This window comes from Anthonomus grandis, chromosome 3, assembly GCF_022605725.1.
Source record: "Anthonomus grandis grandis chromosome 3, icAntGran1.3, whole genome shotgun sequence".
Classification (NCBI taxonomy): domain Eukaryota; kingdom Metazoa; phylum Arthropoda; class Insecta; order Coleoptera; family Curculionidae; genus Anthonomus; species Anthonomus grandis.
The window spans coordinates 3,252,098-3,269,777 of NC_065548.1; the positions used below are offsets into that span (position 1 = coordinate 3,252,098).

At 32.4% G+C, this 17,680-nt stretch overlaps 1 protein-coding gene across 1 annotated transcript in view; it reads right to left on the bottom strand.

Annotated features, from left to right (window-relative positions):
* Positions 1–359: 359 nt before the first annotated feature.
* The window catches only part of LOC126733683 (nuclear pore complex protein Nup107), a 29,329-nt gene continuing 12,008 nt past the window's right edge, over positions 360–17,680 (bottom strand). The window contains exons 10-13 of the mRNA XM_050437055.1: positions 13,388–13,634; positions 1,693–2,096; positions 596–827; positions 360–536 (exon numbers count right to left, since the gene is read on the bottom strand). Of these exons, the coding sequence (XP_050293012.1) occupies positions 429–536; positions 596–827; positions 1,693–2,096; positions 13,388–13,634 (991 nt within the window). The 3' untranslated portion in view covers positions 360–428. The remainder of the gene's footprint in view (positions 537–595; positions 828–1,692; positions 2,097–13,387; positions 13,635–17,680) is intronic.

Genomic DNA, 17,680 nt, shown 5'->3' on the forward strand with positions numbered 1-17,680 from the left:
TGTGTTTTTTATTTAATCTATATCGCTTTTGTTACAACTATCCCCATAATGTGTTTCAATTGACCCTTGATCGGGGTCGTTTGAAACATTATGCTCCATCACTTATTTTTATTTGCATATTTTTTTTCGCTTATCTATAGTCAAATTTAACTACTAGGTCAAGTATGTCAAGTTCCCAGCTATATGTTACCTATTTTTTTGATCATATTATAATATTTATCTAGCCAGAAAAAAAATATTTGTACAAAATGGTTCAATTGACACCAGTCTCCTCTAAACCAGGACCCTTCGCCTATTATTTTGCTTTGCATAATGGTACTTCACCCTGGAGCAATCTATGGTAATCACAGACATATAGGTTTCTTAAAAAAGTTATTTATTTCACTTAAAAAGACTAAATTAATAACAAAAAATGCTACACTCTAATCCTAAGCAGATTTTTCATATCCAAAAGGGTCCTTGCCACGCTCTATGAGAGCCATGCTAGCCTCAGTGATCTTCAACAGGAAATCTTGAATTTGCTCTTGAGAAAATTCCTATAATGATTTTTTTATCATGTAAATCGACTTAAAACAAATAAAAATTAAATATCTACCTCGTATAACCGATACCTTTCGGCAGCAATAATATCGGCCAGTTCAATACACTTTTCATACATTTCCGTTTCGTATAAAACCGAGCAAAGCAAAAAAGTGACTTTAGGCAGAATGGTTTGTCTTAAATGGTCGGGTTCCTTAGCTCCAATGAGCCAACCTTCGGGGAACAACAGTACGTTGTACAAAAGACTTTGGGCTGTTTTCGCTAAATGGGTTGTCGTTAGTTTCCACCTAAAAAAGGCACAGGGCTTAAAATAAGACTAAGACAACAGACTCTTTAACGTCCGACTTTCTTGTGAAGCTTTTAAAAAAGAATTCCTTTTTCATTAAACAATTAGCAGTCAATAACTTTTTCCCTCTTATGTGAACAAGTATAAATTATCATTTAATTTACTTCTACAACACACAAACTATATCAATACTTTTAGGTCGTTTACTTATTTTGGACCAATCCCGCTTTTTTTCTCCCTTTGGCATAACCCCACCTTTTAAAACCAATAATTCATTAAAAAGCCACCTAACTAAAACGTGTGCTCTGCAGTTTACGTCGGCCAGTCTGGTAAAAAGATTTCTACTAAGATTAGTGAACACAAGGCCCAATACAATAAATTTAAAAATACCGATATCACAGTGACCGGGTTGGCTTTTGCTAATCACCTCCTTCTGAAATGGAAATCACTGATGAAATATAAAAATACTTCATCAGTGCAATAAAAGTAAAAAACTAGACTTGCTGGAGACAATAGAAATTAGTAATGACTCTCAAATGATTGTTAGATTTCTGGAATGTATAAAGTGATTTGATTGTTTAGTTAAGTTCTTCGTACATACTACATAACTAAACAATTTAATACGAATATTTTTTTATTCTGATTTTGTAAAAGCCACGGAGTTAGAAAAAAATGAGTTTAGGTCTACTGCATTATTTAGTGTTTCTGGTAAAGGATTGTTTTTAGTTTTTGTAAAATTAAGTTTTTTAGCGGTATTCCAAAAATCTTTACCTTTTTTTACGGAAAATTGTTTGAAATATGCCGTTTTCTCTCTACTTATGGCATGTTTAGTGAAATTTCGATATTATAATTACTATTTTTATTACCTCTCAATTTCCGCCTTATACTGAGAAACTTTATGCTGGTACGCGACCTTCTCAGGAAACTGCGCACTTTCCGGCAGCTCATCCGGTTCCGCCGGTTTACACTTAATCTGTTGAAACCACTCGTTAAACGCCTCAGTCGCCTCCAAATACGCTTTATAACTGAGATGCTCCTTTACCACAGCCTTAATTTCCTCGTTACTATCCTCGGATTCGGCTAAAACTTGCGCGACAGCCTCGCTCGGGATTTTACCGAAAGCGAGTTCGGCCGCGTCCACTTTTTCCATAACAAGGAAATTGAAAACGATCTGGTTCGTTTGCTTTAGGAGGTCCAGACGTTGGGATTCGTAGTAGACCAGCCAGTCTATTGCTGAGATTTTGCGTTTATCTGTTTCCGTTAGTTTATGCTAAAATTTTTATGGAGTTTTATACCAGTTTCAAATGCTGATGTATCTCAGAAACTAATAATCGTAGAACCTTCAAACCAAAAAATTTTGTTATAAAAGCGGGCAAAAAAAAATGCTGGAAAATATTTTTAAGATCATTGGTTGGCCCCTAGACGACGTTACAGCTACTTTCAAATTTAAAATTCAATTTTTTCCAAAAACGTACATATTAGTGTACCTTATACCGAACACTTAAGTGCTCACTAGTGTCCATTTTTTAAATCTCTAACCACAAAAAATGCCCTGAAAATAGAGACCTCTTTAATCTCTACACTTCATTACATTAATTAATAATCCCCTTGGACAAATCTGTCCATATCTTGAAAAATAGTCAAAAATCTTTAAATATAATTTAGTGCAACTTGTACAGAACACTTAAGTGCTCACTAGTGTCAATTTTTTAAATCTCTAACCGTAAAAAATGCCCTGAAAATGGAGGCCTCTTTAATCTATACACTTTATTACATTAATTAATATACCTCCTGGACAAATCTGTCCATATCTCAAAAAATAAGCAAAAATCTTTGTATTTAATTTAGTGTAACTTGTACAGAACACTTGAGTGCTCACTAGTGTCCATTTTTTAAATCTCTAACCACAAAAAATGCCCTGAAAATTGAGGCCTCTTTAATCTATACACTTTATTACATTAATTCATATACCCCCTGACCAAATCCGTTTGTATATCGAAAAATAGTCAAAAATCTTTAAATATAATTTAGTGTATCTTGTAAGAACACTTGAGTGCTCACTAGTGTCCATTTTTTAAATCTCTAACCACAAAAAATGCCCTGAAAATAGAGGCGTCTTTAATCTCTACACTTCATTACATTAATTAATATTCCCCTTGGACAAATCTGTCCATATCTTGAAAAATAGTCAAAAATCTTTGTATATAATTTAGGATAACTTGTAAAGAACACTTGTGTCCATTTTTTAAATTTCTAACCACAAAAAATACCCTGAAAATAGACAGCATTTTCAATCTGTGCACTTCATTACATTAATTAATATTCCCCCTGGACAAATCCGTTTATATCTCGAAAAATAGTCAAAAGTCTTTGTATATACATTTGTGTTACTTGTACAGAAGACTTGAGTGGTGCTCACTAGTGTCCATTTTTTAAATCTCTAACTAAAAAAATGCCCTGATTATAGAGGCCTCTTTAATCTGTGCACTTTATTACATTAATTAATATTCTCCCTGGACAATTCTGTCCATATTTCGAAAAATAGGCAAACATCTTTGTATATAATTTAGTGTAACTTGTAAGAATACTTAAGTGCTCACTAGTGTCCATTTTTTAAATCTCTAACCGTAAAAAATGCCCTGAAAATGGAGGCGTCTTTAACCTATACACTTTATTACATTAATTAATACACCCCCTGACCAAATCCGTTCGTATATCGAAAAATAGTCAAAAATCTTTAAATATAATTTAGTGTATCTTGTAAGAACACTTGAGTGCTCGCTAGTGTCCATTTTTTAAATCTCTAACCACAAAAAATGCCCTGAAAATAGAGGCCTCTTTAATCTATACACATTATTACATTAATTCATATACCCCCTGACCAAATCCGTTTGTATATCAAAAAATAGTCAAAAATCTTTAAATATAATTTAGTGTAACTTGTAAGAACACTTGAGTGCTCACTAGTGTCAATTTTTTAAATCTCTAACCACAAAAAATACCCTGAAAATAGAGGGCTCTTTAATCTATACACTTTATTACATTAATTAATATTCCCCCTGGACAAATCCATTCATACCTCTAAAAATAGTCAAAAATTTTTGAATATAATTTAATGTTTCATGTACAGAACACTTGAGTGCTCACTAACCATTAAATTACCATCCCAAGATATTATTTTAATAATCATCAAACATTTCCACATATATACAAGTGTCAATAAGAATTTCTGTCACTTGTCAAATAAACTGGTGAAGGGAGTTTTTAGCTTCAGTGAGAGAAACAGCTGAAAGTCGGCTCTGGGTGTGCCGATTCTTTTGCAATAAGTTTTTGTTAAAAGTCTCGTTACTGCTTTATTTTTATATCAAAAAATATATAAAATATATTTATGCTGTTAAAAGCAGGGAACAAAACTGAACAGATTGGTGGAAACCGCATTCCGATATCACTACTCAAACTAAAGTTATGAAAAAAAATGTAACCATTAAAAAATTTAAAAAATCGTCGTAAATTCCCATTGCCTTAGTTGAGTTGAGAAAACTTGCTTTCAAATGAATATTTATTTAAAGAAAAAAACTAAAAAGAATAGTTTTTCGAAAATCCCTGAAGCGGCGTTGTTTTATACATTTATTTGTCCAGGATCAGGGATCGATCGATCTAATATGAGAAAAAGTATGCACAAGAAAGTATTTGGCAGAGTATTTTGATAATTAAGACACTTTCGGTAATACCAAAATTAAATATCAATTTGTTTCTTTTAAATAGAACACCCTATATATTATTTTATTTTTAGATTCTGTATGAAATTCCAATATAATTATTTAGAATAAAACATGTCATACTTTATTCGTATGGTTAACGAAATTTTGTTTCCTTCGAGAGGTTTAAACATGTTTAGATGCAACTAAAAATGTAAGCACTAAATAGATTCTGAAGAGCCCAGATAGGAATGTAATCATTCTATATCTGATAAATAGTGTTGGCTTTACCATAATAAATCTTAATAGTTTTTTTGACCAGAGATATTAATCGGACACCATTGCTTATACCATGCACCTTAACGTTTTTTAAATTTAACGAATTCTTTTAAAAGAAATTGTGGCTTTGAAAAAGACCGTTTTTTTAAACGTTGCTCTAGTGTCTTCCTAGATGTTCAAAATGGGCGCCATTATGTTCCACGCTGAAATCTTTCCCTTCTAGAGATAAAGGCACATTCGAAATTCCTCTCTAGGCAAGCCATGAATCGCATTTTGAATTCTGAGAATTATATTTTCCCTGGTTGTAGGCCAAGACTGAAAAACTAGATCTTTTACTCTTCCCCAGAGGTGAAAATCTAAAACGGTCAAGTTTTCTCAACTCGACAGAGACATTTTTGTGTTCGGAGATTATTACAATAATATTTTAAAATGCCCGTTGTTGCGAGGTTTTTAGAAATTATTGAATTTTAAATTTGGAAGTAGCTGTAACGCCCTTCAGCGGCCGACCAATAGACTTAAAAATATTTTCCAGCATTTTTTTTTGTCCGCTTTCATAACAAAATTTTTTGTTTGAAGGTTCTACGATTATTAGTTTTTCAGATACAGCCGCTTAACCCTACAGTAAACGCGTCGGGTCTAATAGACCCAGACAAAAATATTTGTTTCTGTAATTCTGAAAAAAAAAGCGCGCCAATTAGTGCGCGCTCTAGTACCTTTTAGTGCTGCACCGCTACGCATTTATCAGTAGTTTTGGCCCAGTCAAGTGAGAAACAACAATTTTATAGTTAATTTCGGTCTCGCAGACCCAACGCGTTCCTTTTGGTAAGTTTTATTTTTATTAATTATTTTGGTTTATTTTAAGATTTGTTTGCTTTTTAGAAAAAAATATGAATGATATTTACGGCTTGTTTGTTTTTACAGAAAAATGGATCTTTATGAAAAAGAGGTACAAAAATTTACCCAACTTTATGAAGAAGTTCCATCTGATCCTGAAAATTATTCAGATTCTGAGGCTTCAGAAGCGGATCCACAGTATGAAATCTTCAGTGATCACCAGTCTGATAAAGATAGGGAAGTCAGATAGAGTAGCCAGTCTGCAGGAGATAGAGGAAGATGAACTTATTGAAGAACCACTTGATGAACCGAGAGTAGGTGGACGTAGTCATTTACAATTAAGTTCAAAAGACGGAATGAAGTGGAATAAAACATGCTTACCTAAAAATGTGAGAACGCGGCAAGAAAACATAATTGTAAGATTACCCGGAGTAATTGGCCCTTCTCAAAGTGCGCAAACTCCATTCGAAACGTGGCAGCTTTTTTTCGACGATGATATCGTTATGGATTTAGTAAACAGCACAAACATATACATATATTGAAAGTATCTCTCAGCGATTCAAAAATAAATCTGATGTACGACCGACAGATGTAATTGAGATGCGCGCACTAATTGGTCTACTTTATCTAGCTGGAGTTTACCGTGGAGTAAGGACATCAATTTTTGAATTTTGGTCGAGGGATGGTACAGGAGTGGAAATTTTTTCAGCAACAATGGCTCTAAGAAGATTTCGTTTTTTACTAAGGTGTTTGCAAATGGATGATATTCATACAAGGGAAGAGCGTAAAAGTGAAGACAACCTAGCTCCAATTCGAAAAGTTTTTAAAGCAGTGGTGCAAAATTGCCAAAAACATTACTCTGTGGGAAAACATACAACAATCGACGAAATGCTGTGGCACGGCCGTCTCTACCTTCAGGCCGTGAAATAAAGAGATCCGGCAACACGGCATAGTTGTCTATCTCCCGGCTCCGTTCCCCACTATTCAGTGTTATTATTTTGGTTATAATAATTTATCGGGTCGAGAGCCGGGGATTCTGCTGAAAAACTTGTTGTATTTTGAAAGTTTTATTTGTCTTTTAATTGTTTAATACTTTAATATCGGTAATAAGTGTTTGTGATCTTTCGCGGTTACCTCTAATCAGCTGTGCATGTGCAATTTCAACAGTAAAGTCCCATTGTTTTGTTTACCTTCAAATAGGCTTATTTACATTTGTTTTTCTTTGGTTTTTAGTGCGGTTTTAAAACATTACCCCTTCCTAGTTACCTACCTAAGTGTTGCTTAAAGCCGTGTACTTATACCTACCCATTCCTAGTTTGCATTCTTTGGTGTAGTCATATTTTAGGAAAACATTGGCAAAAGAAAGTATATAGGTCAACTTGAACTTGAGGTGAAGTTTTATTATAACTAGGTCAGTGTGTGTATTAAAGTTAAAAAAGGCTAAATGGGTAAAAGCCATTCACCGAGCTGACTGGTCAATATAAAAGTTTGCATTTTTTAAATGAGGCATCCAAAAAACTGGTTGCAATTTCTGATATTCAGTCAGATAGCTTTAATTCCGACTATGACCAACAAGAGCGGACACAGGAGTGTAATAATTTAAACAACATTTTATCAATTTTAATTAATCAAGTTAAATTAGTAATTTTAAAAAGGAAATGATACACCTCTGATACTATAATAAGTGCATATAATTTAATGAGGGATTATTTTAATTTACCCACAAAAAGATATCTTCAATACCTCTCTTCCAGTTTAGATATGGCCCCAAATAGTTACTCTAATCCGACTGAAAATGATAAAAGTACCAATGGGTATTTGAAATATTTATCTGGCTTTTTAAAAGATCAAGAAAAAATTGTTTTTCTCTTAGTTGATGAGGTATATGTTACTAAAAGATTAGATTATAGAGGAAAAATTTTAATTGGTGTCGCCTCTAATGACAGTTCATTGGCAACAACTATTTTGACCTTTACGATATGTTCTGCTTTTGGAAATTTTTGTGAAGTTGTTAAATTATTACCAGTACACAATATAAAAGGTTCTGAAATGATACCAGTCACCAAAAAATTTCTTTAGTACAAAAATGTGGTTTTACTGTTTTAGATATAATAACAGACAACCATAGAATTAATCGGTCAATGTTTTCAAATTTAACAAATAATTTAACACATTTTCCGAACCCTGACATTCCCCAAAATAAAATATTTGTGAGCTATGATTTTGTTCATATATTTAAAAATATTATAAATAATTGGAATAGTCGGAATAGGCGGAATTTAAAAAATGATAAGAATACTTTTGTATATCCCGAATTTGACAATTTCAATCAAATAAAGTATGCTAAATTTCAGAACATTAAAGACATCTACAATAAAGAACAAAATCTAGTAATAAAAAAGCATTTAAACTTAACTATAAAACAGTTTATCCTAACAATCTTGTACTTAGCAGACAATATTTGTGATTATTCTACTATTTCTTCATTAAAAGAATATAATTTACATGATACTGCTTCTTTTTAGAGATTATAAGACATTGATGGGATATTGTTAATAATACAAGTACAATTAAAATAAGTGGTGTGCTCCTTTTTATAATATGAATGATTTTCGCATTGAATTTTTTTAAAAGTTCATCTTATGGTTAGATACATGGCAAAAACTTAATTTTAATGGTAAATTAACAAAAGATACTTATTCAGCCCTTCGGCATAGCACTTGTGTTTTGTTAGAAATAATGGAGTACTCCTTTGAAAAGTTTGCAATCTCTTATATTTTACCTGGCAAATTTACAACTGAAAAATTAGAAAAAAGGTTTGGTAAATACAGGCTGTTAGGTGGAAGTAATTACAATATCAGTTTCGATGAAATAAATGCAGAAAAAAAATAAGACTTAAACATATTTTCCGGAAGGCTACTGGTAGCTCATTTTCACTCTCCGAAATACAGAAACATACTGAAAACTGCTGCAATGAAAGTGATCTTGATTGGTCACTTTCACAGAAACTGACTGTGTCAAGTTTTAACATATACTTTTTTTTAGATTTTTACTTTTTTTCTGCCAACCACCATGGGCTAATCAAATTTAAATCCTTTAGATATCTTATTCTGAAAAATTCTTAGACCTCTATCTTACACTTGGCAACACTGCATAAGAGAGCTGTTCACGGCCTGATAAGTAGAGGAGGCCGTGGCTGTGGGCTTTTAGGGGCCGATGTCGTTTTAGGATGTATATACCCAATAAGCTGGCCCGATATGGACTCAAAGTATTCTCACTGACAGACTCAAAGTCTTTTTATACTCTAAATATGGAAATGTATTGTGGCAAACAACCTGCAGGGCAGTATTCAGTAAGTAACAACGCTTCCGATGTGGTTGAAAGGCTGTGCCTACCAATATCGACATCCCGAAGGAACGTGACAATGGATAATTGGTTCACCTCGGTTGAAGTGGCCAACAGATTACTAAATAATCATCAGTTGACCATAGTGGGCACCCTTAGGAAAAATAAGCGTCAAATTCCAAAAGAGTTTTCCAGAAAAGTCAAGTATGTTTGGCTTTACTAAAGATTTGACTATTGTATCGTAGATCCCAAAAAAAACAAGCAGGTGATATTGCTATCGACGTTACATCATGACGATTCCATTGATGCTTTATCTGGAGCAGTCGAGCCAGAAATCATTACTTTTTATAATTCTATCAAATGAGGAGTCGATACTGTCGACCAACTTACCGCAAACTATAATGTTGCTAGAAGTACGCGTAGATGGCCCATGATAGTCTTGTATGGGCTGCTCAATGTTGCTGGTGTTAACGCTCTTGTTATATATAGAAACAATAATATTAATAAAAGCAGCATTGATAGAAGAATTTTGTTGAAACAACTTGGTATGGAGCTCATATTGGACTACATGAAGAGTCGAGTAACCTCGCAATACTTGCCACGTGAAATTCGACAACTCGCTGCGAGGATTAGTGGTACTGAGTTGGTGGAAGTTGTCGAAAACGTTCAAAATAAACGGGGAAGATGCAACTTCTGTAAAGATCGTAAAACAAAATATACCTGCCGTTTTTGTAACAAGTATATATGCCTCGAACATACTGTACCTATTTGTGAAGTTTGCAAAGAAAAAATTGCCATATAAATATATATAGAGGGCGTGTCAGTGAGACGGAGCCTAAAATGTGTCATAAGTTTAATTTTTCCTTCTTAGGTTAACTAAGTAGAATATTGCGATTATTTTCTGTTAGAATATTACCTTTTGTTTGTTCTATTAATATCTCTAACAAAAATTCACAGATCTTGCACCATACGTAGGTATCTTAGGTATTGAAAATACCTGACGCAGCTTATAAATTTTAATTTTTTTCCATGAATGATTTAAAAACGTAAGAATATCAAAAATTTAATAACAGATATGAGTAAATTTAATTATTACTATTTTTAACCTTATTTTTTGGTGTTTACATAACTTTTGCAGCAATCGGAATGACATTTGGAACAATAATAAGGTCTTTTGATTATTATTATTATTATTATTATTATTATTATTATTCGATATCTCTAGACAAAATAGTTATTTTTTCAAACAGGTGATATAATCAAGTGTATAAAAAACTGTCTGAAGCAGATAATATTAAATATTTATTTTTATACCGCATGGTTTTGTTTTATGTAGTCGTCGCTTAAAATAATATTAATTAAATAATTTTATACTTAATCCAAATATCTTCAATACCCCGTTTCATAAACACCATTGGTCGCTGAATACCTTGACGTAGAATATCCAGATATTCATCGTATGATTCTATAAAAAATGTTTGAAGAAAATTTTCGAAACTTATAAAATGAAAATCCTCTAGAGCCTGGTGCATTTTCTGAAATAATATACGTCTTGAATTGTCCCTATTAACTGGCAAAACTGGCAATAAAATCCTGATTTTGTCCATAGGCCAAAATGGCGCCCCAAAACGACATTTTTTGGTATTCTTTTTATAACAGGTATGAGTATGAGTATGAGACTGTAAATCCCTAGAACTGTAAAGTAAGATTTCTTCTGCAGAGGAAATAGTATCAATTAATGCTATCGTCTCTGGTAAATCTTCCCCATTGAAGAATTTGGTCTCACTAGAAGATGGTGCATTTTCCAACCATAACAACATATGAGTGTGTGGACTGCCTCGATGTTGAAATTTAATTCTAAGAAAATAATCTTTTAAATAATATTTTTGTAATGGACCATTTTTCTTTAATTTTAAAGCTGATATGATATTATTTACAAATTTATCAAAATATAAACAACAAATAACAGGATCATTGTTAACTAATTCCGCTTTTGCAATATTTGTCATTGTACCAAAGATGGAATCATCAATTTCATCTTCATCTTCCAAATTTTCTCTAAATTTATAGACACATTTTAATAATGCTTTCCAGTGTATTTCTGAGGCACTGAGTGTTAGAAATACCGTCGGTTTTCCTAATTCCAATACTGCATGGAGTTAGGAATATGTTTGAAAAAAGACTCGCTTCTTTCCATGCTTTCTTTAATAAATTCGCGATCCGTTATATTTTCCCGGGTAATATTTTTCACTCCATCGTCATTGTTCCGGAACATCACCTGAAATGCCTCAATAATTTTTAGGCGCATTATCTTCGCTGCCATATACAAAATATGATTGGGAGTAACACCTCGTCTATCTCTTCGACGAAGTTCGCTAGTCGCCATCATAAATGGAGTAACCCTAATTTGAAATCGTCTTTCATGTCCATAATAAATTGCTGGGAATGATAATTCTTCCGCATGTGCATCAAAAGATAATGCGAAAGGTTTATTATTCTGACCCGGTGCTAGATGTAAGACCATATCCTCCCCCCAAAATAATGTTTGTTGTTGTGTATTAAGTAGTTGTTCAGGAGTTAATAATCTCTCTTGTCCTGTAGATATCATATCTACTTGATTTTCACACGCTTTAATTTCAGACTGATGTTGTGTAAAAAGTAACTCATTTTCGTCTGCAAAACAAAAGGATTCCTGTAAACCTAAGAAGTTCTTATCAATCGTTATATTATATTTTTTATATAATGGCGTATTTGTTAAATATAATAGCCATCTCCGTAGAACGCTTTTTTAAACACATCCCAACAGATAGGCTCCCTTTTGAAGAATGTGACGTTTTATTATTACTGTAACTGCATAATCATCATTAACATTCCGCGGCAGTGATGTTACCATATTATTCACATTGACAGGAACATTTATTATCTGACCAATTAATTTCTGACTACCAGAAAAATATTGCATCCTACGTATTTGCATAAAATGTAAACGAGGTGAAATCAACCGTTCACCAATAGGATTTAATGACGGAAGATCCGGCGGTACGGGCGGATAAATAAATCCGTTTACAGTAGCCAATTGTGGAATTTTGTTTTTTTGACATAGGCTTGTATAACAATTTCGACAGCATTTATAAAAATTACATTCACTTTCTATTTGTTCAAAAATTTTTGAATATCCAGCTTCATAAAGAAAAGGAAGAGCTTTTGCCTGAATTACGCGAATATCCTTAGTCCGCCATATTCTATTACATATACGACAATACTCATTTAGTTTATTACTAAAAAAGATAAGATCAAGATAATAATAATAATAATAATCAAGATATAATGTTCTTTTTTGAAACGCTTTTACATTGATTGCTGTTAACTTAACTAAACTTACGCTATCCGACAGACTATTTTTCTGGAGAGTACCACCATTGTCAGTCGTCTGGAGGGCAGCACCATTGTCAGTCGTGTGCAGTTAAGTCTTCTTCCTATAACGTCGACATTTTAAGGCATTCTTGGATTCAGATTTTTCAACAACTGGATCATTAATTACAGTATCATTATTATTTATCAATAAATTAGCTGGATTGATTTTACCGCGCTGTCTATATTTACGACATTTATTTGCATTTGAGATCCGCCGTTTTATTTCTGCAATTTTTAATTTTTCATTCTTCTTTTGTAACAAATTAGCGGCATTTTCCTGTAGCTTACGTTGCCTATATTCATGAAATTTTTTTGCATTCGATAAGCAACTTTTGGATTGTTCGGCATTTTTTACCTTTTTTTTGTCGCCGTTATATTTTCCACGTAGTTTGATGTTATATTAGAAGAAGTTTCTTCAGAATTATTCTTATTTTCTTGTAATTTTGGTATTTCTTCCGAGCATCTTTCACAATCATTAAGGTTTGGTTTTTTTTTAATCACATTTTTATTTTCTGAAATGACTAATTTTCTTTTTTTATCTAGCTTATTTTGCGGAAGGTCTACAAATGTCAATTCTTTTTCCTTCATCTTCTTTTCCTCCATGCTTGACAAGAACCAACGATATCTTGCCTTACGCCTTATGATAACTTTTATAATCTGCACGAACTCACGAACTAATCCGCTTATTCTTATTATTTATTAAAATAATAAATATGAAGCGATAACAGAGTCTCGGCTCCCGGCAGGCGGTTTCGGATTACGGTGTCGCAAAAAGCGGTGTCGCGACCGACACCAAATGATAATTTTGCATAAAAGCGATCCCAGTAGTATTTTCAATACTAAAAAATTAATTTTTGGATGTACTTACTACACTGTAGTTTTTTTCCTTTGTGGGTATATTAGACCCAACGCGTTCCTTAGTGGTAGATTTTTTAAGACGCGTTTCCTCAAGGGTTAAGTGGGCGCCCGGTACAATTTAATATAGCCTTACCTGTAAATTCCCTGTAAGATCCAACTCTTCGGGTTTATTTCGGATATTTTCGACGATTTGTTTTGTAATGGCCAGGACGTCGAGGCCGCAATCTTCGGCGTATTGTAGCGCGGTCTTTCGCTCGTTTTGATCGGTAATTGTTTCCAAGTGTTTTGCGTATAAGTAGACTTGATTACTGGTACAGAGTTTGCTTACGTAAAATGCTACCAGTTGAGTCTCGTTCATCTCCATTAGTCGTTTTATATACCTTGAAATTATAGAAAGATTAAAACATTGTATAAAATAGAAGTCTTTATGTGCTAATTACCTAATCATTTCAATTGAGGAATTGTACAAAATGTATTCGTTTATCAAGAGTCTAACATTTTTGTTATTTGAAATCTCTCTCCGTAAAAATATATAGTAATAATAATAATAATAAATGGTCTTTATTTTATATTTGATGCAGCCTAGGTGTTTGGCTTAACCAAGTATTCACTTCAAAAAATTACAAATAAAGATTGCAATGAAAATGTTGCATGTAAAATATTATGTAAACATAGCTAAACCTAAAACTATAATATACCATTATTATATCAGCCAACCTACGTGGAGTGTATTTGAGGCATTTATGTTTAAAATGATGGCTGAATAGTAAGTAACTCAATTTTATGGCAATGTATACAGATGGGTTGGAAGTTTTAGAAAAAAATCAACTTTCTGGCAATCTTGTTTTTTGGAATATTATTTTCAAGGTTGCCTCCTAAACAAATTGGGTTGAAATACTACAGAATTTAAAAAAAGACACTAATTTTTTCAGTATGATATAAAAGCTTAACCGCCCAGCAAGGATTACTAAACCATGGGCGCCCTAGCTTTCACCAAATATTAAAGTTTTTATGCGACAAAGAGACGCAGCGCTTCGAGAATTCAAGAGGTCCCAAAATGTACACGTCTATGGTACGAAGGGAAAAAAAACTATATTTATCTAATATATGCGCTGAAAAAAATATTTAAAAAACCTGGAGGACTCTTAAATCATTTAATGTTTGTTCAAATAATGATTTGAATATTCCGGATTATTTACTTAATCCCAAAGAGACATAAACTCATTTGTCAGTGAATTTTTGCAGAATACGTCAAACTGTTCTTCTAAAATTAACTTTTACAATCAAAATATTTTCAACGACAATATTCAGTTTAATTTTAATTTAGCTAGTGTTGCTCAAATTAATAAAATACTAAATGGTATAAAAACAAATGCTTCGGGGGTAGGTGGAATTAGTGCCAAATTACTTAAATATTGCAGTCTCTTCTTGGATGTTTACATTACACACATAGTCAATTGTTGTATAGAACAAAATTATTTTCCTGATCAGTGGAAATTATCAATAGGTAAGCCCCTTCCGAACGTAAAAAATCCAACTAACTATGGTGATCTGACAATAATTAGTATATTGCCGGCTTTGTCAAAGGTTTTCGAAAGGGTTCTGTATAATCAGTTGATTGAGTACTGCGGTGTGAATAAAATTATCCCGGAGACTCAGTGTGGCTTTAGAAAGGATTTGAGTACTGATGTTGCCCTAATTGGAGTTACTGATGACATAATAACATCAATAGATAAATAGTTGTCTACTGCTTTGGTTCTGTTCGACTTTTCGAAAGCGTTTGACACGATCAACCACGAACTTTTAATGGCGAAACTGAAATTTTATGGACGTCTGGATGGTTCGGTAATGTTGATTAAATCATATTTTCATAACAGATTTCAAAAAATATTTTCAAATAATTCTTTTTCCGAAGAAGCTAGAATTTTATCAGGCGTACCTCAAGGGTCAATCCTGGGACCATTATTATTCATAATCTACACCTCAGATAAACTGAGAGCTTTTGCCGATGATACCCAGGTTTATCTTCACTTCAATCATCAGGATTATTTGCATGCATCTTCTTTAATAAACCATGTCCTCACCAGCTTTAATAATCTAATCTTGCCATAATCTAAAACTTGACCCTCTTAAATCAAATGTTATGATTTTTGGACCTAATAAAGATTTTCTTAAAAATAATTTAAATATCTTATTAAATGACGTTTCTCTTCCCAAGGTGGATCGTGCAAAAAATTTAAGCATTGTCCTGGATACTGAGTTGAGGTTTCGTGAATATGTTAAATTGTTAATTCAGAAGTCATTTTTATCGTTGAAATTTTTATATAATAGTCGTCAAGTTCTTAGTTTTCATTTGAGGAAAATGCTTTGTGAGTCTCTGGTCCTGTCCAACTTCAACTACTGTGATTTATTTATGGTGCTTGCTTAGATATTGCAGATAAAAATCGTATTCAGAAAGTTCAAAATGCTTGCTCACGGCTAATATTTGGATTACGAAAATACGATCACATTTCACACACACATTTAAAGAGCTTAACTGGTTGAGGATGAACAGGCGCAGAGAGTTGCACTTAGGTAATTTTTTATTCAAAGTTTTATTAAACCCCTCCCTTCCCTCCACTTTACAGAATAAATTTGTTCCTCGTTTAAACATTCACACAAGAGTGATCCGATTTCCGGAGAGGATGACACTTCCTCGTCATTCGACTGCAATGTTTCAACGTTCTTTTACGTACAATGCCATTAAACACTACAATAACCTACCAACTGAATTGACAACTTTAGATCAGAAGTCATTTAAATCAAAGTTTAAGAAATATCTTTTACATTTAACCTTAAACCCGTAATTTACGCCTTTAATTATTTATTTTATTTTTGGCAATTTTTTATATTTAGCTATTTAATATTTATTTAAATTATATATATATATATATATATTGTTCTTTATTTGGGTATTTAATGAATTTAATAGAGTTAATCTTTATATTTTAACTTAAGTTTATGTGCGTTGAGTAGCGTTCAGTAGAGTAGCTGTCTTAGCTAGACTGCTTCTCGGGTACTTAATTATAGAATGTTATTATTGTTAACTACATTTTTAATAAAAGACATTTTATTATTAAATTTACGATTAAATAATTTTTACAAGCCTTTTCAAAAAAGTTTATACCAACTTTCGATTGTTTTGATTGCTATTGGCAACATATTCTATCTGTTTAGACCATTAAAACATAGTGAATTTTGAGCACGTTCTTGAGAAACTTTAGGTATTGTACTCGATCGCGTGTTATGATCATGTATTTCGGCAGAGAATGTGACTTTACTTAACAGATACTGTGGACCATGACCAATTTTAATCTTATAGACAAATGTCAGTGTATTGAGTAGAAGATCGGTCTCTGACTGGTAACCATTCTAAAGTCTGTAACATGTTTTTTATTGGGTCAATCTTGGCTTACCTAGTATTATGCACATGAAGTCGAGACAACTCATTTTGTTTTAATAAAAAATAATACACTAGAACAATAATTAAAGTGAGGCAGGATAAGTAGATTGTAAATAGTTTTTTTTTTCATAAGCTTAAGAAAGGTAAACATCTAGATAAATAATAAATCCTTTATGAAATCTTCTTAATAATCTCAAGTGCATAACCTTTAAAATTTAAGTCCCGATCTGTCCGTATGCCTAAGTATTTCATTTTTGTTACACAATCTATCGAATGTTTCCCTATTTTTATATTTAACTGTGCCGGTAAGTGTCTGTAAAAACATTCCTTTGCTATTATCATATATTTATTTTAAAGATGTTAACCTTTAAATAATTTAAATTACACCCCTCATAGACCGATTTTAAAATATTATTTAATTTAAGTTGAAGCTCATGTGTGTTTAATGTAGTAAAATAAAATAAAGCATCATCTGCAAAAAGATAAGTCGTGCATTTTTTAACATAATCTATTAAATCATTAATATATATTACATGGTCTTATATATTTATTAACGGAGTCCTATTTATTTTATCCAATGTTTATTTATTAACGGTTCTGCTAAAATATCATTAGATTTTATTACCTGTTTTCTATCTTTTAAATACATATTAAACCACTTCAAAACAACCCCCTCTAAACCTATAATTTTGTTATTAATCTCTTTCTAAATTCTCTATTGAAGGTTTCAAATGCTTTTCTTAAATTCAGAAAAATGGCACTTTTTAATTCGTTTCTTCCCTTTTCCTTCCCTAACTGTAGATTACATTTATTCTATAACTGTTGAATTTTGTTTCAGCCTATTGTCACTTATTATCAATCAGATTCTTCACCTCATCAAAATGCTGAATGAAAGTTCGCACATTTCCTTCTTAACTTGTCACAAATGATTTCCTTTCATCTATATCCTGCATTTTCACGGCTACTCCACCTGTGGGTACTGAT